The sequence below is a fragment of the Bidens hawaiensis genome, unplaced genomic scaffold (assembly GCF_021521415.1).
Source record: "Bidens hawaiensis isolate Kalapana, Puna unplaced genomic scaffold, B.hawaiensis_p1.1 tig00022888_1, whole genome shotgun sequence".
Classification (NCBI taxonomy): domain Eukaryota; kingdom Viridiplantae; phylum Streptophyta; class Magnoliopsida; order Asterales; family Asteraceae; genus Bidens; species Bidens hawaiensis.
The window spans coordinates 360,659-386,287 of NW_027493577.1; the positions used below are offsets into that span (position 1 = coordinate 360,659).

Below are 25,629 nucleotides of genomic sequence, written 5' to 3' on the forward strand. Positions count from 1 at the left end.
GATCGGATGTACGTGCGTCCGCCCCTGGTTTCGGGTCAACCCGAATAACTCGATTAGTGGTGATACCTAACTTTAAATACAATAATGAAATGGTGAAATAAGCACTATAAATGCAATATTGTAAGCTTTATAGATAAGTTAATTATTTGAAACGTTAAGCGAAAAGTTCATTCATGTTGTGTTCATTTAATTAAACGAACGAACATGAACACATGTTTCACTCGTTCATTTATGTTTGTGAACGTTCGCTTATAATCGTTCATTTAAGTTCATTCATGTTCGTTTACATATTAATAGAAAATTATTAAATATTATTTGCATTTAGAAATTATATCACCACAATATATTTTATATTTGTTTGTTTGTGTTTATTTAGATGCGTTCATTTATGTTTGTTTATGTATATTTGTGTTCGTTAATGTATATATGTTCCTTCATGTTCATTTATCTTTGTTTTATTATGATTGTGAACTATTGGTTTAGATTTTAAATAAACGAACAAGAAGATGTTTAGTTTTTAACTAACAAACATGAACACAAATATTTATTCGATTAAGTGTCGTGTTAGTTAAAAGTAAATTAACGAACACGGACATGCCTTTATTCATGTCGATTCGATTCGTTTATAGGTCTATATATGAATTATAAAACAATTACTTGTAAAATAATTTGAAAATCGAGTGGAATGAGAAATTTCGCAACCTATAAGTTACAAACACAAAAAACAACTTAAAACTATAAAGTAACATGGTTAACCCGATTAACCCGACTAACCCGACCCGACTAACCCGAATATCCCAAACCCGACTAACCCGAACCTTAATGGGGTCGGGTTGCGGGTTAGATATTTTTTAAGAAAAACCCGACTAACCCGACCCGATTAACCCGAAACCCGATCGGGTTGACTCGATTAACACCCCTACCGGCAAGTTTACCGGTCCGGTTTGCATAATTAGCCTGTTTTCTGAAAACACGGGAAATTTTCGCGGGTGGCGGCCGGATCGTACCCAGTGACTCGCCGACTGAACCAGCAAAAGCATCAACGCTAGACAAAAATCACCTCTTTCGGCACTCTTACCTTCATATCGTACACCGTCCCATCAGTTTTTATATGAATTGGTTTTTATGTGAATCACTTACTACGATTGATGCAAAGAAAGAAAGAGAAAAAAATGACTGAACTGCTGTGTGTTAATAATATTGAGGGCAACGTTGCGGCCAGAAGTTGCACAAGACTGGTACTTGGTAGGGAAACTGGAAATGGCAAGGATAACTTGGGCCAATAACCAAATACAGAAAGCAAATAAGATGAGCCAGAGAATAAACTATACCATATCCATCAAGCCCAATATGAAAATTATATATATATATATATATATATATATATATATATATATATATATATTAAAAGACAACTTAACATGTACGTTAGGCTTCTTCACATATAACTTATGTTTAATCGGTTGTAAAAGGTTCTTAACATAACATGTTACCGAACCTGCCCACTTAAAGAATACCATTGCATTAGGCTCTGGCCTCTTATGCGAATGAAGTGTGAATTCAAGTCCACTACCAAATCCACAGCACGCACCATTGTTACCCTAACTCTTCCTCTCGTACCCAGGATAAAATTTGTTTTGCATCTTGGAAGGAACATTTTTTATTAAACATTAGCTAGATGCAACTCACCTTAATTTACCTCAGCTAACGGACCTCCAGGTTGAAGAACTTGACTTGGGGCCCCACCAACCAGCGCCGGCCATGGCCTATGACAGGGTAGTCGATCGTCATAGGCCCGGCCACCAGTGACGGAACCAGAGCATTTTAGTTGGAGGGTCACAACATAAACATTATTTTTATACCATAACTAAACCTCTAAAGTCATGTAGCTAATAACCTTAAATCTATTTTTAACAAAAGTTTACCTTAGATTGGTTTTATTGTAATATTCCAATATTATGTCTCTAAAATCTAAACAACAAAATAATGTTCCTTAGTTATATATTTGTTAAAAAGTTAGAAAACCAGACAAGGAAAAATCAAATAACTTCAATACATCTAAACATGTAAACAATAAAACTAATTCATTAATTATATATTTTGTTAAAAGTATTGGATAACTTAGAAAAATCCAATAAAGTTAATAAAATTAAACGTTAACTAAATTAATAATGTAGCTAATTAATAAAGTAACAGTTTAGTTAAGAAAAAATAAGTAGCTAATAAATAACTTTTAGTAAATTATTCCATTTTTGAAAAGAAAAATAAAAATAAAGTTTCTGATATATCTAATAACTGATGGATATAAAATAGTCTATAGTAAAACATAGGGGCTATAGCCATCAAGTGGCTAAAAGCCAACCTCACAGTAATAAATAGTAAGTAGTAAAAAAAATTTATTGTTCCTTCATCATCCCCATGAAAGAGACATAACCAGCGATTCAACATTCAGACGTTCACTTCGTCTTCTAACGTCGGGAAAAATTTTCAGTGTGTTTTCTTCCTTTTATTTTCTCAGGTCTGTTACTCCGCAAGGAATACTTAAAGGGTCAAACTATTAAAAGCATATCAATCTTAGTTACCCTGTAAATATCAATTCCGGCCGGCCAAACGAACCCTCCTAACCTCCTTGTGGTTCCGCCTCTTCTGACCACTCAGTAGGCCCGAATATTTTTTTTTAAATTTTATATATATATATATATATATATATATATATATAGGGTAGGGTTGGGTTATGATGAAAACATGGTTGAGTTGAGAAAACCCTGGAAACCTATTCTAGACCACATATTCAAATAATTCAGTTGATTTATGTGGTTCATATTAATAATAAAAAACTAAAATCAGTTTTAATAAACTTAAAGGGTCAAACTATTAAAAGCATATCAATCTTAGTTACCCTGTAAATATCAATTCCGGCCGGCCAAACGAACCCTCCTGACCTCCTTGTGGTTCCGCCTCTTCTGACCACTCAGTAGGCCCGAATATTTTTTTTAAAATTTTATATATATATATATATATATAGGGTAGGGTTGGGTTATGATGAAAACATGGTTGAGTTGAGAAAACCCTGGAAACCCATTCTAGACCACATATTCAAATAATTCAGTTGATTTGTGTGGTTCATATTAATAATAAAAAACTAAAATCAGTTTTAATAAACATTTAAATAAATACAAAAAGGACAATCTAGTAAATTAACACATAACCACTTTTTTACCTTTCTCTTTCCTCAATCAAATCAATATTCTCTTTCATACGTTTTCTCTTTTGTACTCCTCTTCTCTCTATCTCTATCTCTCCTCTCTATCTCTCTTTTTTTGCAAGCTTCTACCAGGTTTTAAACGAATCTGCGTTTTCCCGGCACTCTTTGAAAATCCGTCACACCACAAGCCGATTTCTTATCGGGTTTCCGGTCTGGAAGTAATATAAAACATATGTTAATTGTATAAAAAACATATGTTACTTGTTTAAAAACATATGTTATTATTTAAAAACATATGTTTTTGTTTAAAAACATATGTTAATTGTATAAGTAAAACATATGTTACTTGTTTAAAAACATATGTTAATTGTTAAAAACTTATTATCGAATTAAGGTTTTATAAATATCAGATTTCACTTGCATATGAGATCTTGTTCATCGTATATCAACAAAAAAACTTGCATATGAGATCTTGTTCAACGTATATCAATTCACATCATTACACGTATATAAATTTTTGTCAATAATAAACGATCTGTTCATGATATCTTAGATCTCATTTAAATCCAAAGACTCACAACACAAAAAACTCATACTTTATCATTAAAATAAACCATCAAAAACTCCATAATCATTAAACAACATATTGAAAAAATCCATATACCAAGAAGATTATGACAAAAAAACAAACTCCTCTTAGGAATGACTATCATTTAAATCTTAGATCTTAGATCTCATTTAAACCCGACAAAAAACAAACTCATCTTAGGAGAGAGAGGCGAGTTATGGTTTGTTTCGATCTGTGGTAGAGAACAAACACACCGGAGACAAAATCCGTCAACTGGAGACAGATCCATCAAGCGGTGGTGTGCGGCAGCGGTGGATGGTGTTGTAGAGGGGCCAGATCTTGATCTTGGTAAAGAGAAATTGCAGATCCGGTGGTGTGGCGGCCGCAAGCGGTGGTAGTCCTGAGGTGGTGTGTGGCGGTGGTGGATGGTGTTGTAGAGAGGCCGATCTTGATCTTGGTAGAGAGAAATTACAAATCTGATAGTGTGGCGACCGCAAGCGGTGGTGGTGTGCGGCGGCGGTGGATGGTGTCGTAGAGGGGCCGGAACTTGATCTTGGTGGAGAGATGTTGAGATTTGTTGTTGGGGGTTTTGAGTTATGAAGAAAGAGAAAGAAATAATCCGGTGGTGGTGGTGGTGAATGTTTGTATGTATTGCATAGAAGAGAGATAAAGAAAGAATGTTAAATTACCATACTAACCTTCTTCAATATAATAGATTAAATAATACACATGCCTATGTGGATGCATTTTAAACCACATAAATTGAGTTTTCAGGGTTTTTTCAACTGGAGTGGGTTTTTATTCTATACTTTACCTATATATATATATAAATTGTTATAAAAAAATTATATTTGAACCTATATTTTGAGTTTTATTTAGGCCTATTTATAATTTTGTTCACAATCCATATTGCCCAAATTATTTGTAGCCCAATGCCTATAACCCATTTACATTATTTTTTATTGTTTATAAAACTAGATAGAAGATGAGGAGGCAGAAAGGCAACTTTTGAATTACAAAGAACAAACCACCGTACGTACCACAAACCACCGCTGGATCCAGGCTTCCAGCAGCCTGCACCACCATCGCCGGCAACCGGTTCCGCCTCCAACCTCCACTCTTAGTCCACTAGCCCAGGCTTCCAGCCTCCTCCTCCGTCCAGCCCTGCTCTAGCGGCCAGCCTAGGTTAGTTGTTTATTTGTTTAGTTTTATTATAAAAGTTAGTGACCTAGGGAGTTAGTGTTAGTAACAGTTTTGATTGTTTATAGTTTATTGAATTATGTCAATTTGTTGTTTATCGGTGTCAACAGTAGGTTTGATTGTTTGAATGCTTCAGATTTCTGTTAATAATCAGTTTGTTTGTTACTTTGTTTTTGTTTATTATCGTATGATCTATTTTTCTATTTATGAGTTATCGAGTTTATATTTTACTTAAGTATTTAGGCCCGAATTTAGACTCGCCTTCGGCCCAAATTTTTTTAACGTTTCTCGAAGCCGGCCCTGCCACTAACTGCTACAGGTTCCGCTATAAGAATAGGTGCAGCACCAGGTCTCACATACTACATTTTTTTATCAACAAAATAAAAATACATCAATAGATTAAACATCTCATCACACAACATATAACAAAAATAATTCAGTAGACTAACCGATAAAACTTTAACTTAGTATTGTATGCACACCATATAGCAATTGCCATAAGAACTATAAAAAGATTCAAATTTTAGCAGAAACTATTAAAAAAGGGTCTATTATAGGTACCACATATTTGAAGATGGCTACACTTCGTAACTCACAACATTCGTATACAAAATTAAACACGAAATGAACAAAACCCCAAGCTGCACTGTGACTACAATGTCTTTTGTAAGCAATCTGCAATCAAATATTTCAAGTTAGCTTAGACCTGCAGTGTGACTAATGAAAGTCAAACAACTGATTGTTACCAATTTACCTTCGCTACTTTTAATCAAGATAATAAGATCCAGTTATTATTATTTTTTGAGTAATGACAATCATACATTAGATGTAGAGTGTATCCATCTAATTCAGTATAAACACAACTATCAGATTTTAAGAAAGTCAATTAAAAGTTTAAGAGAGTGATATCAATATTCTCCACACACACCAAATGAAGATAAAATATTAAACAACCATGTCTTGTACATACAATTCAACGTTCACAGCCTCAGATCCCTAAAATTATCAATAATAATAATAATAATAATAATAATAATACCTTTGAACCGAATTGAAAGCGGACATATTTGGAATCAATTTGGAAGTCGGCAGAATTGAGGACGATAAATTTGGTATTGGCGACGATTTTCAAGGAGGATGTCAATTGTGCCGGAGAACTTGCAGGGTATGAGCTCTGGTTTGAGTTTGAGATCGTAGGATTTAGGGATGACGAATTTGGGGAGACGTGGTTGGCATCTGAACTGGTTGTAGTTGTTGTTTGCCATTGTCAATGGGTTTGTGTGTGAAGATGAAAATGAATATGATCAAGGGAGGGACAGTTGAATGGGCTGCCCATTCAATTGTAGTAATTGAATGATTTCATATTAATTGCAATTAATTATGTTTCCGAAGAGTAGGATTCAAGCCTGCGATGAACTAAAAGGTTGCCGTCGTTTGTTTCAAAATAATTTCACGGCGTCTTCTCTGTATGTAACAATTATCATTTTGTCCCTCCGTATAGATATAGATTATTTCATCCCAAACATAATTTCTTCATACATTACACGTGTAGATTGTTTCTTCATACATTACACATGTAGATTGTGTAGTATTGAAGTGACTTTATTCTCGAGTATACGTGATAATGAGCAAAACCAGTTGAATAGCTTGCTCGAACAGACTTTGTGTTCGAAATTCGAAAAGTTTTTTGACAATATTCTTTTCTAATTTGAGGTATATATAGGTCGGTTGTAAGGCCCCGTTACCGGTCAAACATTTGGACGTTGGATTTACTCATAAACATCGTATTCTAATCATCAGAGTTAATAAAAACATTCGCGGAATAATAAAACTTTCATAAAACGTTACATAACTTGTCTTAAACAAACTTCTTTGTCTTTTAAAGTAAACAAAACATTAAACATAAACTGATAACGTCTCGAGTCTTCCGATGCCAGCCTCTTATTCAATGCCACGTGTTCCCCTCAAGTGAGCTGCCTCATCCTACTTACCTGCGTGCATACTAAAAGTCAGCTACGCTGAGTGAGTTCTAGTTAATCATACAACGTACAATACATTCATTTATTACATACTCTCGTACGTACTTTACATTCTCATACTTCGTACGTGATATATATATATATATATATATATATACTTACCTTCATACTTTATTCTAATTTCTACTTTACATTATTCTATTCTGCCTCGAATATTATTAAGGTCCGGTCCCTTTTTCTTCCTTGAGTATTATTAGGGCTCAGTCCATTTTCTGCCTCGAGATTATAAAGGGCTCGGTCCCTTTTCTGCCTTGAGTATTATTAGGGCCCAGTCCCTTTTCTACCTTGAGTATTACTAGGGCTCAGTCCCTTTCTTCTGTACCTGGCTACCTCTTACATTCATTCATAACATACATACATATCATTCATACATTATACATAGAATTATATCCATAATCATAACTTAACAATACGTGCAATATCCGAAGATCGTTCACGTACCGACAAGAAGTCAATCATATCTTTCACATAATTCACATAAGGCATACACTTATCACTTAGGATAAGTGTATTAACAAATCACATCGAGTATGCACACAGCCCCGAAAACATAACAAGGAATGGGGCTAGAAACTCACTTGAATGCGGTTACGCACACCGTTTATGGTTATCCCTTTCTTGAGCTGTGCACGACTAACTGTATAACAATTACACGTATCAATTATCTATTTGCTGCCCATGGCTTGTCTCTAGTTTATTTGTAACTCCCAGTGAATGGGGGTCCGGGGGCAGCGCCCTTGGCTGGGGTTAGCTGCCAGGTCAGCTTGGAAAAATTTTATTTTTATTAACTGTCTTAACACATTTTTCATTAGAATTTTAACTCATTATTAATTTGCTAACTTAAAAGTTCAAGGGCCTTTTGTAATTAAATCATTCTTTTTCTAAGTCCAGGGACTGTTCTGTCATTTTTATAAACTCTCAGTTCGTTACCCAGTTCTTTAACGAATTGACTTATCATAACGAACTGGTTCCTGTAACGAATTGAACCCTCAAACGAACTGGACCCTTAACGAATCAGTCCATAGCGAACCAGTCCATGTAACGAATTAGTCCATCTAATTCGTTATCTCTTCTAACGAATGACTATAACGAATCAAGGGTAATTCGCTATCTTTTTCCCTTAACGAATTGGATACGAACTAAAGCTAGTTCGTTATGCTCTCTTAGACGAATCAACTAGAGAACCACCCCTAGTTAGATAACTCTCCGTTAACGAATTAGGGTTAGGTCAAAGAATGTCAGAACATTCTCTGACATTCCTCTTAACCTCGTACCATTTCCGGCGCCGTCGCTGGAAAAACGCGGTTTCACCGTAAAAACGATTTTTGACTCGTTTTTCACCGTTTTTCACCCCGTTCGATCCAGATCTGATCTAGGGTGATCTCTAAGGTCATCTTAGGTTAGGTTTATACCCGATTCCACCCGGATCTCGTGACTTAAACGGTTTAACGGTGTCGGCATGTCGTTTCGTGACCATGTCTAACGGTTTTAAGCTCATACAACATCATACTATCATTACCTTGGATCGGGATCGGTTTTCTATCTTGATTCGGCTAGAGAAGGGAGAGAATTAGAGAGAAGGCTTAAGTGTGTGTTTTGGATGGTGTATGGAATATGTGTAAATGGGGAGTTAAGGGTTAATTATTGTTTATATATGATGGGGTTATGTGATTTAGCCCATGGTCTTTTCTCTATTCCTTTTAACCCAAGTCCATAACTCTTATCCTTTTAACCCAACACAAGCCCGACTCATAATAACTCATAATTTATTTATTTAATAAAACTAGAAAATAGGATGTTAAATCGGTGGCAGACAAAAGTTACATGCTAATGGATGATTTAAATGAAGCTTCTGACAAGTCGGTTGTTTTAGTAAATGTAATCAGAAAGTGGATTAACCATATTATTGACAAACCTCTAGCAATTCTGTCAACGGATTTAATCTTAGAAGACAAAGAGGTAAACAATGATTTATATTACATTAATATTTGAACATATATGTATAAATATTATTCAATGTTTATCTATTTATTTCTAGGTAACAGAATTCATGCTTCAATATCGAAGCAGTTTATCAACAATTTTGATAAGGTAAATGAGTATGGCTGCTACGAAATTTCAAAAGCAAAGTTTTCAACTTATGTCGATAGGTTTAAGTATATTGAAAACTCAAAGAAACTAATATTCTCAAGAACCAATGAAGTAAAGGCCTGTGACGATTTTGGTAAAAGTGTTCATGGTTTAAAGTTTACAACAATTCATGATATACTTACGGAATCAATCGCAGCTGATACATGCATAGGTTTGATAGTTTAAAATATTCATAATTAATATTAAAATATGTTAGAGTTAATTACTTTTTTTCTTTTAATATCTAAAACATATGTTAATGTTTATGTTGAAGATATCACAAAGAGTCAAAGACAAATGGTATACCTGCCAAGAGATTGAAGATCAATTTATATGATTGCTGGTTAGTAGTTGTAATATATATGTTTTATAAGCTGATCATTTATTAACAAACTTTATATATATTTATTTCAGTAATAAGTCAATCAGTATGACTTTATGGGATGCATATGCAATGAGCGTTCAGTCTTATGTTGAGAAAAATCTACAAGCTGCTATTATTATTATTGTTTTACAATTTGCTACATGCAAACCTTTTGACGGTAAGTTAAACAAAACAACTATCATTTAGAATCTATATAACATATTAATATGTATACTATTCTAAGAGCTATCTTAATTGAATTAACATATTTGTATATATTATTATTTTCAGGAGAACCTGGATTCTCTAATGCTTGTAGTATTACAAAATTATTCATCAACGAAGAAATTGCTGAAATTGTGGAATTTAAAAAAAAAGGTTTAACTTGATGTTTTAAAATTATATATGTATTTTAAAATTGATGGTTTAAATTAATGTTATATATATATGTTATAATTTGATATTGAAACTTTCATTTTTATTTTGTTTGAGTCGGCTGAGCCATCTGGAAATTATGTTATATCTCCAATAACTATTCGTGATCCATTGTTTGAGGATTTTGTAAATGAATCAAAATTCACCAATGGTGCAGAAATCGTTGACATCCAAACAATAAGTTAAAATCTTAAAGTGTGTGTATGTGTATGTATGTATATATATATATGTATACATTTATGAATTTAGTTTTGAAAAAGTTGAATAGTAATTTATTAACTTATATTTATTTGGTTAGGAAATTAAAGTGGCCGTATGTGGAAACCAATTCCATCAGTTAACTACACTAGTTGGTATTATATTGGATGTAAAATATGTACTCTTCAGCTTAAATTTTATAAAAAGTATAGTCATGATGAAGAAATTGAGAGGGAAACTGTGATGAATCAGTTTAGTGGAAAATATACACGTGAAAGCAAAAAATGCAATGACGCTATTGTTGAGGCAGTTGCTAGGTTTGTAAATACATTTGTATAAAAATATTAATAATTATTGTTAACAATAAGTTTTTACATCAATAATATTTAGGTATCAATTTCCTTCACAATAAATTTTTTCATCAATAATATTCAGGTATCGAGTTTCTTATGATGTACAAGACTCAACCGGAACTGTATCACTAACTTTATGGGAAGCCAAGCTGTTCCAATCTTCAAAATTACTGCTATGGATCTTTTGAAAAAGTTGATTGAGGTAAACAATATATATGTAAACAATATATATATATATATATATATATATATATATATATATATATATATATATATAGGTATTGGATCATTTTAGAAGTTTTCTTACAGGGAGAAGTGCGAGAAGTAAAGGTGTAACTCAATTAATCCCTATTTTCACTCCCTTTCTTATTGTGTAGGTGCGTATCTACGTGTGTAGGTACCTATTTTTGTATATGTGTATGTATGTTTGTATATGTGTAGGTATGTAGGTTTGAATGTGGCTCGGTACGCATGTATATGTGTGTAGGTAGGTTTGAATGTGTGTAGCTAAGATATAAATACAATAAATCTACATATATGTAGGTAACATCATAAGAAAGTGAGTGAAATTAGGGATTAATGGAGTTACACCTTCAGTTCTCGCACTTCTCGCTGGAATATCACTTCTCGCAAGATTCACCCCCTATATATATATATATATATATATATATATTGTTTAAAAGTTTTTAAAACTTTCGTATTAATAAGTTTATTAATAAATTCATGTTTTTAATTTATGTTCAGAATGATGAAGATAATGATGTAATTCCAAAAGAATTAAATGATATTGGAGGTTAAAATTTTGCTTTGTAGATCAATGTTCAAGAATACAATTTAAGTGATCCAAATGCTTCATATAATATCTTTAGAACTACAAAGAATCCAAAGATAATAAGTGGATTACAAGAAAATTTTCAGCTAGATCTGGTAAGAATTAAGTAATTTGTTTATATATATATAATATACATTTACAGTTTATATATTTAAATTTATTTTTTTTATTTATGTGTTAGGAACAACCTTCTAATTCAAATGACAACTATAATGAAGCTCTAGTTGAAGGTGTTTTTGAAATGATATATATTAAAAATAAAAACAATAAGAAAATTATTATTATATTGTAATGCCTATTTATTTATTTAATTTTATTAACCGTTTTTAGGATTCTGATGATGTTGGGGATAAGAATGTTACATCTTCCAAGCAAAATGCTACAAAAACTTCAGCTAAGAAAAAGAAACAAAATGAAGGAAACTTTAAAATGAAAAATCCAAGATGTTTATGATGTTGACAACCAACCGCAACTTTCAAAAAGGAATATTGTTGCATAAACTACTGGTCAAGATCATGGCAAGTACAAGCTTTTAACACCAAAGAAAGAAAAATGATGTTCATCTATATGTTTTGTTAACTATGATATTTTAAAACTGGTTTTAAATTCTTTTGTTTTGTAATTTCACAAACGTTTTTAGATTATTTCTTTAATTTAAATAATGGTTTTTTTAGTGTCTTATATTATATCATATTGAATTATGTTATTGACACTTAAATTTTGTGTATTGTAGAACAAAATAACAGAAGAAGCATCATTAGAATAATAGAACTTCTAATGGTACTTTAATTTCATAATTATTATAACAAAATAATTATTTCAATTAATCCTTTAGACATTCAAATAACGAAGGCTATCTCAAAAACAAATCGTCATATAAGAAAATTCTTATTGGACCCTAAAAGAGAAAAATTAAGTCATTTCGTTACCACAAAACTATACTGTACGAGAAGGAAAATTACTTTGGATTCTAAAAGAGTAGATCGTATTTCTATATCCAATGTTGCGTCATCATCAAATGCTACCAGTACAAACATAGTTAACTTTACATCTAAAGAAAATCGTATGAGTAGAAGAATGAAGACCAGTTTTAAACGAACATGTGTTCGTCCTAACTATGAGAATAAAAATTACATAGTAATTTCTAAAGGTACGTAAAATTACATAATTTATGTATACAGATATTCATATTTTTTAAATTTGATTCAAAATATTTATTAACATTATTATTTAATAAATAAAGATTATTTAGATCATCAAGACTAGATAGTTGTATGTGAAACATGTCATGCAAAACTATGGGCTGATGAGGCTAAAAGAGGTCAAAGTAGAAAATCAATAGTATGCTTTAATTTATGTTGCCATTATGGTGATATGGATTTACGACCATCAAGAAATTCAAACCCTGAGTACGAACAACTGTTTGAATCTAATGATGCTAGAAGCAAGGTCTTTCTTAAAAGCATTCGTTGTTATAACTCAATGTTTTCATTTACATCAATGGGAGGCAAAATTGATTCATCTGTTAATAGAGGGAAATGCCCATATATCTTCAAAATGAGTGAGCAGAACTATCATGCCATTGGTATTCTACCACCAAAAGATGGGATCGGGCCAAAGTTCTCACAGCTATACATATATGATACGGAAAATAAAACAAAAAACAAACAGAATGTTTTCATGTAAATATATCTTTTATTTTCAATTTATTTCCAAAAGGAAAACTAATTATTATACTTATCATTATTTCAGTGACAACAAAGATAATATGTCGGACAACGAAAGGAAAATGGATACGGAGATTATTAATTGGTTGAAAGAGATGCTTGATCGGTAAAATGTGTTAGTGAAAAGTTATAGAATGGCAAGAGATGTTTGTAATGAACAACCTGGTACAGAAATGAAGTTATGTCTTATATATAATAGGGAGAAAGATGGAAGAACATATAATCTCCCAACAAATTATGAGGTTGCAGCATTATGTGTAGGAGATATTGAAGAATCTTATGAACCACATGATATTATTGTGACCAAGATAGGTGGAAACTTAGAATATATTAGCGAGTTACACCCTTCATGCATGCCTCTACAATATCCGCTGATACTTAGTAATGGTAAAGATGGTTACTGAATTAGCATCAACATAGAGGTGTTGAAGATAATGATGGTAAATAATGTCCATATACTACAATGAGGGAGTGGTTTGCGTTTCTTATTCAAGATAGAGTTGATCAGTTCTCAATTCCTTTAAACGCAAGAAGGTTACTACAACAACTATTGGTTGATGGTTATACAATGATTGGATGTGAAAGGCTGCGCTTTATAAGAAGTAAACAAACAGAACTAAGATCAGTGTCATATGAGAACATAAAATATCTAAAAGAAAAAGGTTGTTCAGATGTTTCAAATGTATCATATTACCCTCTTCATTTACAAGAGGTGCTCGGTATATGATGCAAAAACTACTTGGATGCTATGACACTTTGCAAATGGTACGGATATCCAGATTTCTTTATGACAATCACTTGCAATCCAAAATATCCAGATATCCAAAGATTCATTAAAGACACTTCTCTAAAAGCATATCATTGTTTGCTAGTTAGAAGAGTACATACGATAATTATTTGCTACATTGTTGACTACCCTGATAGTCTCTCAAGACCTAAACATGTAAGGAACACTACATGGAAGCTTCAATCGAAAAGACATAATCTATAAACTTTGAAAAATTTTAAAATCTCCAGGTATCTCTTTCATTATTGTTAAGTACAAACATTTAATACAATATAAAAGATTATAAATGCTCAAATAATTAATCTTACTTTGATTGAAATCCAGAAAATTCTACAACAAAACAATAACAGTTTAAGTAGACATGAGACGATGCCTTTTCTGATGAAGAATTTGTGTCTATTGCCAATAATAGACTAATTCTAGACGAGCAGTCATACAATTAAGAAATTTAAAGAAATGAATTCCAGAAGATTTTTGGCACAATTACCTCTGAACAAACAGGAATCTTTGACATAATAACAAAAGCTGTTCAGGAGGGGTGTTTTTTGATTACGGTTATGGTGGAACAGGGAAAAAAAATTTATGGAAGACATTAACTTCAGCAATACAAACGCAAGGTAATATTGTTTTGAATGCTGCATCAAGCGGGATTGCATCTTTACTGCTATCAGGTGGAAGAACCGCTCACTCAAGATTTCATATTCCCATTAACCTAAATGAATATTCTTCTTGCATAATAGAACATGGTTCTAATGAAGTCGAGCTATTACAAAAAAACAAAACTAATAATTTGGGATGAAGCTCTAGTGACACACAAAGATGCTTTTCAAGCTCTAGAGAGCTTCTGTAAAGATGTGTTACAATCTAATTTATTATTTGGAGGAAAGGTCGTGGTCTTCGGAGGCGATTTTAGACAACTCATGCCAGTCATTCGGAAAGGAAGCAGACAACAAATAGTAAGCATCTCTATGTTCTTCATACTTTTGGCATCAATGTCGTATTCTTAGATTAACAACAAACCTAAGATTAACAATTGGTCAACAATCTCCTGATATCGAGAAAACAAAAAAAATTGCACAATGGTAACTAGATATCAGAGAAGGCAAAGTTGGTGGACCTAATGATGTCAAAGCAAAGATAGAGATTCCAGATTATTTGCTTATAAAAAATGGTGATGATCCTATTTCAAGCCTAATTTAGTTTGTCTATCTAAACATTTTGAATAACATTAAAGATACTGATTACTTCCAAAAGAGGGCGTTACTTGCACCAACAAATGAGATTGTCAATGAATTAAACGATCGTCTAATTGGGAGATTTCTAGGAGAACCTGTTGAATACTTAAGCTTAGATTTAGTATTAAAGTCTGATTATATAGATGGTAATGTAGATCCAACTCTATACTCTATTGAGCTATTAAATGAACTTAAAATACAAGGACTACCAAACTATCAGCTTACACTAAAAGTGGGAGTGCTAGTTATGCTTCTAAGAAATACTGATCAAAAGAAAGAGTTATGTAATGGCACTAGGCTTCAGGTTGTTACACTAGGTGCATGTTTAATTGAAGTCAAAATTCTTTATGGAATTAATGCTAGTGAAAGAATATCTACGCCTAGAATTGCTTTAAAACCTTCCGACAAGAACATAGCATTTAAATTCACAAGAGGACAGTATCCTTTATTAGTTTGCTTTGCTATGACTATTAATAAAAGCCAATGACAGTCATTAAGCGTGGTTGGTTTATATCTGAAGAATGATGTCTTCTCTCATAGACAACTATATGTTGTGCTATCAAGAGTTACGGGCAAAGAATGTTTGAAGATTCTTATTCAAGACAAACATGGAGAACAAACTAATAAGACAACTAATGTTGTCTTCAAAGAGATATTTTCTTACCTAAACTAAATTTAAATTGGTTATATTATTATATATTTGTTCATATTCATAATATATAACATCTAACTCCATAATGTCACTAACCTATTGATATGCTCTAAATTATATATAAATAATATTAATATTTCCTACACTTTTAAATTGTTTTAGAGATGATTTTTATATAATATTAGTCTCAACTGGTCTATATTTGAGTTTTCGAGGTTTTGAGAGACAACGAGCTAAACGATGTATTTTTACTGAACTTGAGACTAACGAATAATAATAATAAACGTGATAAGAGAAAAAAATCAATGGGGAATTGGGAATTTGCATGCATTAATTAAAATTGTGATTTACTACATATTAACTTTCATGTCTTGGTTGGAATTATTTTAGCAGGGGGCACGTGAAGTACGACGAAGAAAGGAAAGAAAATACATCGTGACCCTAAAAAGTGTTATTGGGCTTGCAACTAAATAGCCCCTTACGTTAATTAAGTGTCATTTGATTTGGGCTATCAAAAGGATATACCCAGATTTTGAGTCGGTAGGGCTTTTCTTGGAGGGCACTCTTGTGATATTATTAATCATAAAGGAGACTAAGGAAGGGAGTTAACACATTATTAATATTTTCGAGTGGTCGCTGGGTTTTGAAAAAGCGTGACACAAAACAACATAAAGGTGGACGCAACGTAAGAGGCGGAACCAAGCAAAGGTTTTGCATACGATTAGCTAGTTCGGTTTGTTATTTTTAAACACATGTATATTGTTTTCAGGTTTGGTTGTGATGTTTATGACTATTGATTTTGATTTGCTTTCGTTTATTATTATTATGAGTAGCAAAACTTATTAGAACTACCTAGGTTTGGTTGATTGACGACGTGTTAACGATTGTTTTGGGTTGATTAAACAACATATGATTGATATATTTTATTGTCAAGATCATATTATTATGATTTTATTCTATGATTGCTATTGAGTTTGTTCAATATTATATTAATTAAACCCCGTGTGATTTTATCTTTACATGAATTAGTTTTGTGTTTGGTTTAGGATTACATGTTAGACTAATTACTAGTTGTTTTCGGTTTTTTGTGGTAGACGTCACTATAGGGTTTGATTGGTTAGAGTTGTTTATATCATTAGTTCATCTCTTTTTAGTTTAACCGAGACATCTTTCGGTTGTCTAGCGTTGATTAGGTTAATTTGTAAACCGAGCTAATTAATCTTTAATATTGAATTACCCCGTATTCCCTAGGTTTGTTAGGATTAAGGGCCTTAGAGGAGTTTGTGGTTTTGATACAGACCAAGTAATAAATCATTAGGGTACTTAGAAAATCAACCATGTTTTATCCTTCTTTCTAGACGTTTTTAGAGGTCTTTAGTAGAACTGACTGTGGGGACATTTTTTCCCTTATCATTGTCTAATCATATGCTCTTTAGAACCCAGTTTCATGTGTTCGTTGTCACCTGAACGTCGTTGATAGTTGTTAAGATTCCTTACCTAGGTGGTTCCCCTTCATCATACTCGGGAGTAGAGGTGCACAGAAAACCCGAACCCGGAATCGGACCCGAAAAAAAAACCAGAGTTGGTTATTATTATACACAGGTTTTTAATACCCGAACCCGTAGAGTACGGATAGGGTATGCATTTTAGTACCAAACCCCATTCCCGAACAGGACCCGATATGTACCCAGTAATACCCGAAAACCCGAACCGGTTCCATACCCGGAACCGGGTTTTTCCAATACCCGAAATCGGGTTTTTCCAATACCTGATCTACACTCAAAATTACCCGAAAAATAACTGAAAAATAACTGAAAAATACCCGTAAAATACCCCTAAAAAGTGCACACCCTAAAAAAGTATAATCTATACCCGAAAAAAAAACCCGAAAAAACCCCCGAAAATATGGTTTTTTTCAATACCCGGAAATAGGGTATTCAAATACACACTTTTAGAATACCTGATTCTATACCCGACCCGAATCCGATCCATAGGGTATGGATTTTAGAGGCAATACCTGAACCCAAAACGGGTGTTGAAAATACCCGATTTTCAAATACCTGATCATACTCGAACCCGATTCCATACTCGAACCCGGGTTTTCCTAATACCTGATTCGTGCACCTATACTTGGGATCTCCATTAGTGCCGGTAAGTCCTGGTAAGTTTTCTAGTTAGTTTCGTTAAGTTAATTAAGTAAGTTAAATTAGTTTAAGTAAAATTAATTAAAAAATAATAAATATTTTTAGGAAATACTTAGTTAGAGTTTAGTATCCGAGCCACCTCTAATGTCCTTGAGTTCGATACCCGGACATCCTCACTCGTTGCTACACGCAATTGCTACACTTGCTGATTGGATGAACTGGGTTAGGTTGTTTGGTTTAAAGCTTAATTGTGAATCACATTATATATATATATATATATATATATATATATATATATATATATATATATTCTCACATCACCTATATGTGGTTTGCAATACACTCAAAAACAATATGAATAAATAACATAAACAACTTAAACTAACTTCAAATAACTTCATAACTTTAATATTAAAATATTCACATGGCAAAATGTTAGAATTGTCTATTAAATGATTTAACCAGAAGAAGACCCTAAAAAACATCTTTAGCTCCTAAATATATTCAGCATCTAGCAAAAGCTGCCTACTTCATAACTTGTAAACAAAACAAACATATACACTAAATATGGTAAAAGCATAATTCAAACTAAATGATTTTTACCAAAAGTATGAAGAACATAACAAATTACTAAATTCAACTTGAACTAAATACTTATCAAACTTGAACTAAATGATTCAATTCAAATAGCTATTCCTAAGAACACCAACTGTATTACAAAATTCAATAACCAAACTGCTTCAATAATATAAAATTTAGTATAATATAACAAGTTACCTTAACATAATACTTTAATCTTCATCATTAGACAACAAATTATTAGAAAGATGATCAAAATCAGACTCACTATTCAAGCAACCTACCATCCAACCAACCTTCATACTCAACTCATCTTCTAAATCAAAATGAGCCCTGAATTTCGTAACATTAGCAGACTTCAAACGGTCCATCTCTCTCAACATAGGCAAATTACTGACTCTAATAATATCTCAAGACTCATATCCTTGGCACTACCATCTTCAAACCTAACCACGACCTTGTTATCATTGGGAGAAAACGACCACTCCCTCACATAAACTATTGGGTCAACATTTTCAACAACACCATTAAGCCTAACAACAATCTGATCCAAAAGATCATTCTCTTCAACGGATGGAAAAATCTTCCTATTACCTATAGAGTGTATTTGTTCCAGAAATCGTAAGCTTAAATAACATGCCTCATTGACACTAGCTTTATTGATTGTAGATCTATCACACAAAACAAAAACATTTGTTTGCCAACTAATCAAAATCTAGGCAACTATGATCGCCATTGATAATCTGATTGCGTTTTTAGAATTCGGGTCAATGTTAATTTGTAGTTGTAGTAAGTAATGAAGAACATAGTTGAAGACGTAGTTTAATTTCTTTGAAGAACACATATATGTATGATGATGATACCTGCTAATTTAAAACATTGGCAGACTAAAACAATAAATATCAAACCAGAACAATAATTAAAATAAAATTCAAACCGAAAAACTTCTAACGTAACATAAAAACACATCTTAATAAAATTATTAAATATATAAGTTAAACCATAAAGTTAAAAGATATTTGTTTATAAAAAAAATATCATGATATAAAATAATCAAATATATATACCGCAACTCATTTCATAACAATCTGTTTAAAAAGTAAAGTTAGTTTTCACATAAACAAAACACTATATAAAAATTAAATGAAAATAGTTAACTCAAGTGATATAAACATAGAATGGATTTAAGTCAGGTATTAAGTGGACAATAACATACCTCATAGTCAAAATATTAATATTCAAACAAGAGTATTATATAAAAGCCCATTAACATAAAAGAAAAAAAAAACAATCCCAAAAAGTTCTAAGCTCAAAAATATAAAAGCCCACAAACATAAACACACTTCTTAACAAACTTAAAATATATATAACTTAAACCATGAAGCTCCGAATAAATATGCTAAGTATGGAACTCGAGCAAAGCAGACACTTCTAGCAAGGTATTTCTTCGAGAAAGGTATGTTATTCGAGTAAGGTTAGCTTCAGGATATGCTATGGTAATCGAGCAAACCAGACACTTCGAGCAAGGTATTTACTTTTACCAAGATGCACTTAGTCGAGCAAACTCATTCTTCAGTCGAGCCATTTTTTATTAGAACAAACACTTAACAAATCCAACCTTAAGCCAAGTTTATAGGTAATTTGTGGGTTGAGCAAAAATACAATAAGAAGGTCTCAAGAATACTTGTGACAAGTTAAATAATCAATCTCATACAGACTACAGTACCCGAATCTATTATGTTTGCTGGAATAAGTCTTTATAAGCCCATAAAAACATAGTACTATTAACCTAATTTAGTATATAAAATATAACAACATTAACATATAGTTTTAATAATAAATGATAAACCACTTCCGTATGATTTCAATTACGATCAATTCGAATACATTAAAATCTAGTTGCTTGATATGTTCTGGTGATTAGGTACGACTCAAATTACGTTAAGGATGAGTGTGTGAGTGTAAATTTAGGCAGCGTAATGAGAGGATATCAAATAATAATAACGACTTCTTAATAATTTAACAGGGTACATAGTATATATAGATGACGACCTCATTCGTTATACATCACATAACGAATGGGGACCATTCGTCATCATTCCTTATCTAATACCTTAAGATACAACGAATGACTCGTTCGTTGATCCACCCTCGTTAAACAGGCCTAACAAATGGTCTAATATAACTTATGTGTTCATTCGTTATACATCACATAACGAATGATGCACTACATTAACGAATGGCATAACGGCAATTACCAAAATGCCCTTTACATTACTAAGACCAATTACATAAATAAACAAAGACAGAGGCGCCAAAACATGTACTAACAAACTTCCCCTCGTCTCGAGCTCTTTGTCTTGATCATTTGAATCTCTTGGTCTTCCAATCGGCACAGCTATGAATCCCGAACCCATGGCAAACATGCACCACACGCTGAAATTGCTTAGGGAGAATCCTTCATCTCCGCCCATCTGATCTGATTGTTGAATAGCGCGTCCTTATCAGACTTAGATAAATTAACAACCACATCGGGTCAATTACGTGAATAAACTCCATCTTTAAACCTGATCCAAGCATGACGACGGATTCACCGATACGGTTATCGTAGTACCACCGATTAAAGTTCTTGAAAAGACTTTGGGGGAAAAGTCTTCACAGGAAATCGTTTTTAATATACGCGGTGGTTTTACTTTAAGCATGAGCTTCCTCCAATTAGTTCTAGGATCAATCTCGTTTATATAATTTCGGGTCGAAACCTGAGGCTTGAAAAATTTAAAACCGTGACGTACCTCATATAATAATGTCGGTAGAACCAATCCGCCATCTGGCTTCCACCACGATTAACAAATGGTCTATTTGCCAGCGTACGCACGTCCCATCTCGGTAAAGTAATAAGATCGGCAATATGTTGATAATATTGTACGCCATGTTACCACTTTATAATACACACCTTCATTACGGAATCGTAAAGCCACGAGACAATGTCACCTTCAACAGTTTTTAAAGCTTTAAACAAAGTCATCTGATGAGCAGTGGCACGAACTTTCATCTGTTTGTCGTCCTCTTGCTCAGCAAACCTTAAAACATCAATAAGCTTTGAGAAACGAGCCTTATTGTGTTCAAACATATCCTCGAATACGTTTTCCACCAAATCCTCCGAACCCGATTCAGCTTCACTTACTCTATCTTTCTTTTTCTTCTTCCCCATACGCTCTTCAGCCTTTTTAACATGCTCAGTTGTGAAGAATGAACTCCTTCATTTGTATTCGAACATGTATGCCATCGAACATGTAGGCCGTCACGTCCTCAATCTCAACCTCATAATAATCAAACGACGTATTTCGGGATAGAATACTCATATCAAACCTAACCTCGCCATCATCAATAACCTCCACATCCTCTTCATTCTCCAACTTATCCAACTCCTCATCATTCAACCCGAGCAACAAAGCGATTTGTTCTCTTGACAATGAATAATCAACAAAATGGCCTTCCTCAATCTCATCAGCATTGACCTACTCATAACAACACCCTTCGTGTTATCCATAAATAATACCGTATTGGTCTTTACAGACTCAATAGGCTGCACATTAGTAGTATCTTGATAAACTACTAACTGGATATCATAACCCTCAACACTAGTACTACCACCAGACGTACCAGTCTTTGGTTTCTGCTCACTACCACCAGCTCCTGCTCCTGCTTCAGGGTCTTTATCATCAGCATTTTCTTTCAGCTTCTTTAACATGTCTTCTTTGCAAGTCAGCTGAAGGATGATCTCATCTTGTTGTTTGATCTTCTCCCCCCTGAGCAGTAACCAACCATCGCAGCTCACGATTCTCACGTTGGCAATAAGATATATGGCTAACAATCTCCCGCTGATCCAACCGCATTTGTTCTTGGAATTATCGATCAGTGGCCATCTAATACTCCTGTAGATGTACCAAGTTCAACAATTGTAGCATTTGTTGTTGAATCAGCATGTTGTAAAAAGATGGAAGAACCAGTTTCATAGGACCCTGAGGGCGGTTGAATGACATGTAAGAGAAGTCCATAGGTTGCATAGACATAGATGTAGGACTTGTAGCAAAAGTAGCAAGCTGAGGTATTGGCATCGGTGATATCATAGGTTGCAGAATAGATGCGAACCTCGGATCAGACGACACCGTGGTCGACAATGTAACAACTGGGGTACTAACAGGAGTAGTAGCCACTGGTGCTTGCTATGGTGCAGTAGACCTTAGTATAAACTCTCCAATCTCTACACCGTCACCCCTACGTTTACGGGTCTTCGTAGGTTTATCAAAAACCTTAGCTTTACCCTTACGTTTACATAAAGCTGCTTCAGCAAGTGCTGCTTCACCACCATCTCCACCCTTACCACCATCGTTCCCACCTGCTCTATCTTCATGTTCAGAATCCGAGTCATCGTGGATCCAACGATCACCAGATGGACATACATAATCAGGTCTCGCAATATGACCTATCAACCTTTTAAACTTAGGCATGTTCTCCTATGTTTGACCTCGATACGCCCTCAAATGCTTCATAGTCTCTACATTCATATGTTATTGAAAATTAACATCGTCCATCAACTCCGGATTTCATATCAAATTAGGCCCCATGTGGTTAATAATTAACTACAAGAACCTCAGATACATGAGGAACTTGTTCTTGTGGTTACGCGTGGTGCAATTCTCCTTGATATGTAAAATACGAGCTTGAAGAAGTTGAATGGTTGTTGAACACCAAAGCCACAAATGCGCGGACATTCATCAAACCCTCCTTTTCGACCATCGAGCTAGTGTATAAGTACATTGAGTTGGTATCTATAATGCTCGCACATATAGACTTTATTGTACTGCGACTTGTCCAATTCACAATTGTACTTCAACCTCTTGAATAAACCCTTAATCAGCTCTTTATCGAACTCGTAATGGTCATATACAGTTCGGGAAACTGTAGTACCTTGCATATCACCTCCACGTCAATAATTATCTTCTTGTTCTAAATATCGGCTTCAATATGCTTCTCGGTATCATTATACTTAGCAGAATCCCAAAATGGGCGGATAATGCTAAAGTATATAGGAGTATCGGCAGAAATGGCATAATAAATCCTCGAGCGTCTAAGAAATGCTATCATGTCTCCAAATATCGCTTGTACGAAAAAATCATCGACCAAGAAATCACAGATGTTATGCTTATTGTCGTATGTAAGCTTGGAAACTTGAACCTCCTCATCAACTTATTGAGGTTCCTCTTGGACTTGTTTCACAGGTTGCTCCTGAGCCGGAGCCTCAACATTCTGTTCGTCAGTCATGTCTTCAAAAACCGAACATTTGAATCCAAAATATACTTTAAAAACCTATAAAGTTTCATTAAACACTTAGTGAAATTACATTTTGTTCTAATTCCCAATGTATCATTCGTTAGTCTTTCTTCATATTAAAATTAACAAATGATCCCATTCGTCAAGTTTAATTTTAACGAATTATCCCATTCGTCCTAACAATGTATACAAATGATCTCATTCGTTAAAATATATCTTCAAAGTTAACGAATGAGATTTCATTAGTTATTCATTAAAATTATAAATATCATTCGTTATCAACATTCACGAATGATAACTTCATTTGTTATCCACAATGAATATGAATAGACGACTATGATGTTTGACTCTAATTGTCAAAGTCAAAACTGTGAAGAAAAACTACACAGTCTAAATGCATTTGAAATTACAATTAAACTCAAAACACCATTTTATACTTTAAAAACCATATCATAGTAATCGGAATTACATCAACAACAAACCTTAACATCCTAATTAATTAAAATGAATCATTAAAACATTCAATTAGTCATATTTTGGTCTGTTTATATATTAGTCTAATTAAACCATCAAACATGTCAAAATTTGATGATTTTTATATCCATAGACTCGCCATTACCTTCTGAACACAATACAATCAATCCAAAGTTGATTTCTTGATGTTTAAGATTTTTAAGAAATTTGAGCAGGTATACTCTCTGTTTTCTCTCTTTACAAGGCACTCAGATCTAAACGAATGAGGTCCATTCGTTACCTGTAAGTAAACGAATGAACACCCATTCGTAAGCTCATTCGTTAAGAAACTCAACGAATAAACTCATACGTTATCACATAACGAATAGCCTTTTATTCGTTAGTCATTCGTTATCCTGTAGCAACGAATGAATGTCCATTCGTTATCAGATAGCGGAAGCGAATGTGTATAGATAACGAATGTATCATATTCGTTATCTTACATTAGCGAATGGACTTCATCTGTTGTATGCATTTAGCGAACGTGAACCCATTCGTTACAACAGTGTAATGAATGGAAGACTTCAATAAAAAAGGGGAAAAGTTTACCATTTTTACCCAATAAAATAATTATCAAAACCAATTTTTGATAACAAATCCTTTAAAAATTTACTCCACAAGGTAAAATCATTACTTTAATGTGCTTACGTTAAAACAGTTAACTTAAAAAATTTTTGTTTTCTAAAAATATATTATCTACATAGTTTGGTAATCGAAAATAAAGCAGAAACAAAATCTTTTTGAATTTTGAAAATTTTTGAATTAAAACAAAACAAACATTAAAGCTAAAATAAAAAATAAACTGTTAATACACTAAATCAGTACATATTTTTGTGAGTTGAGCAGAGAATCGTATTGATCAAGAAATTCACCCATAACAGGTTTATCTTTCGGCTTTATTATGACTGACGTTAAGTTGGTTATTGATATTGTTATCCACTTAAATCCTTTAACAAAATTTTCAAATATTTATGTGATATGTTTAATTTTCAATTAGGGCACAAGATATCAGAAACTATCTGCCTCTAATCTTGGTTCGGGCTTAATTTGATTTTTATCATGTCACCCCAATTTGACTTAAACCATTAAACCTGTTGATCAAAATATATGATTTATAGTATTTAGCAAACTTAGCAAATAATCCCCCTACAAGGTATACCCCGTTATTTATCAAGCAATACCCCAAGTTTCCTTACCATGAATAAGTATGCACGATTTCATCTGTTTAGCTTGCAGACATTGTATCCCCCGGGTCCGTTTCTTATTGGTATTAAGACGCGCGCAAAGGAGGAATAATGTATGTCTAACAGCGTGTTTTATCAAGTCAATAGTGA

General features: G+C 33.2%; 1 protein-coding gene across 1 annotated transcript; it reads left to right on the forward strand.

Moving 5' to 3' along the window:
• Window positions 1-13,514: 13,514 nt before the first annotated feature.
• Window positions 13,515-15,560, forward strand: LOC143566440 (uncharacterized). Its single transcript, XM_077053142.1, has 2 exons — window positions 13,515-13,611; window positions 15,073-15,560. The coding sequence occupies exons 1-2, from the start codon at window positions 13,515-13,517 to the stop codon at window positions 15,558-15,560; spliced, it is 585 nt and encodes a 194-aa protein (XP_076909257.1).
• Window positions 15,561-25,629: the final 10,069 nt, after the last annotated feature.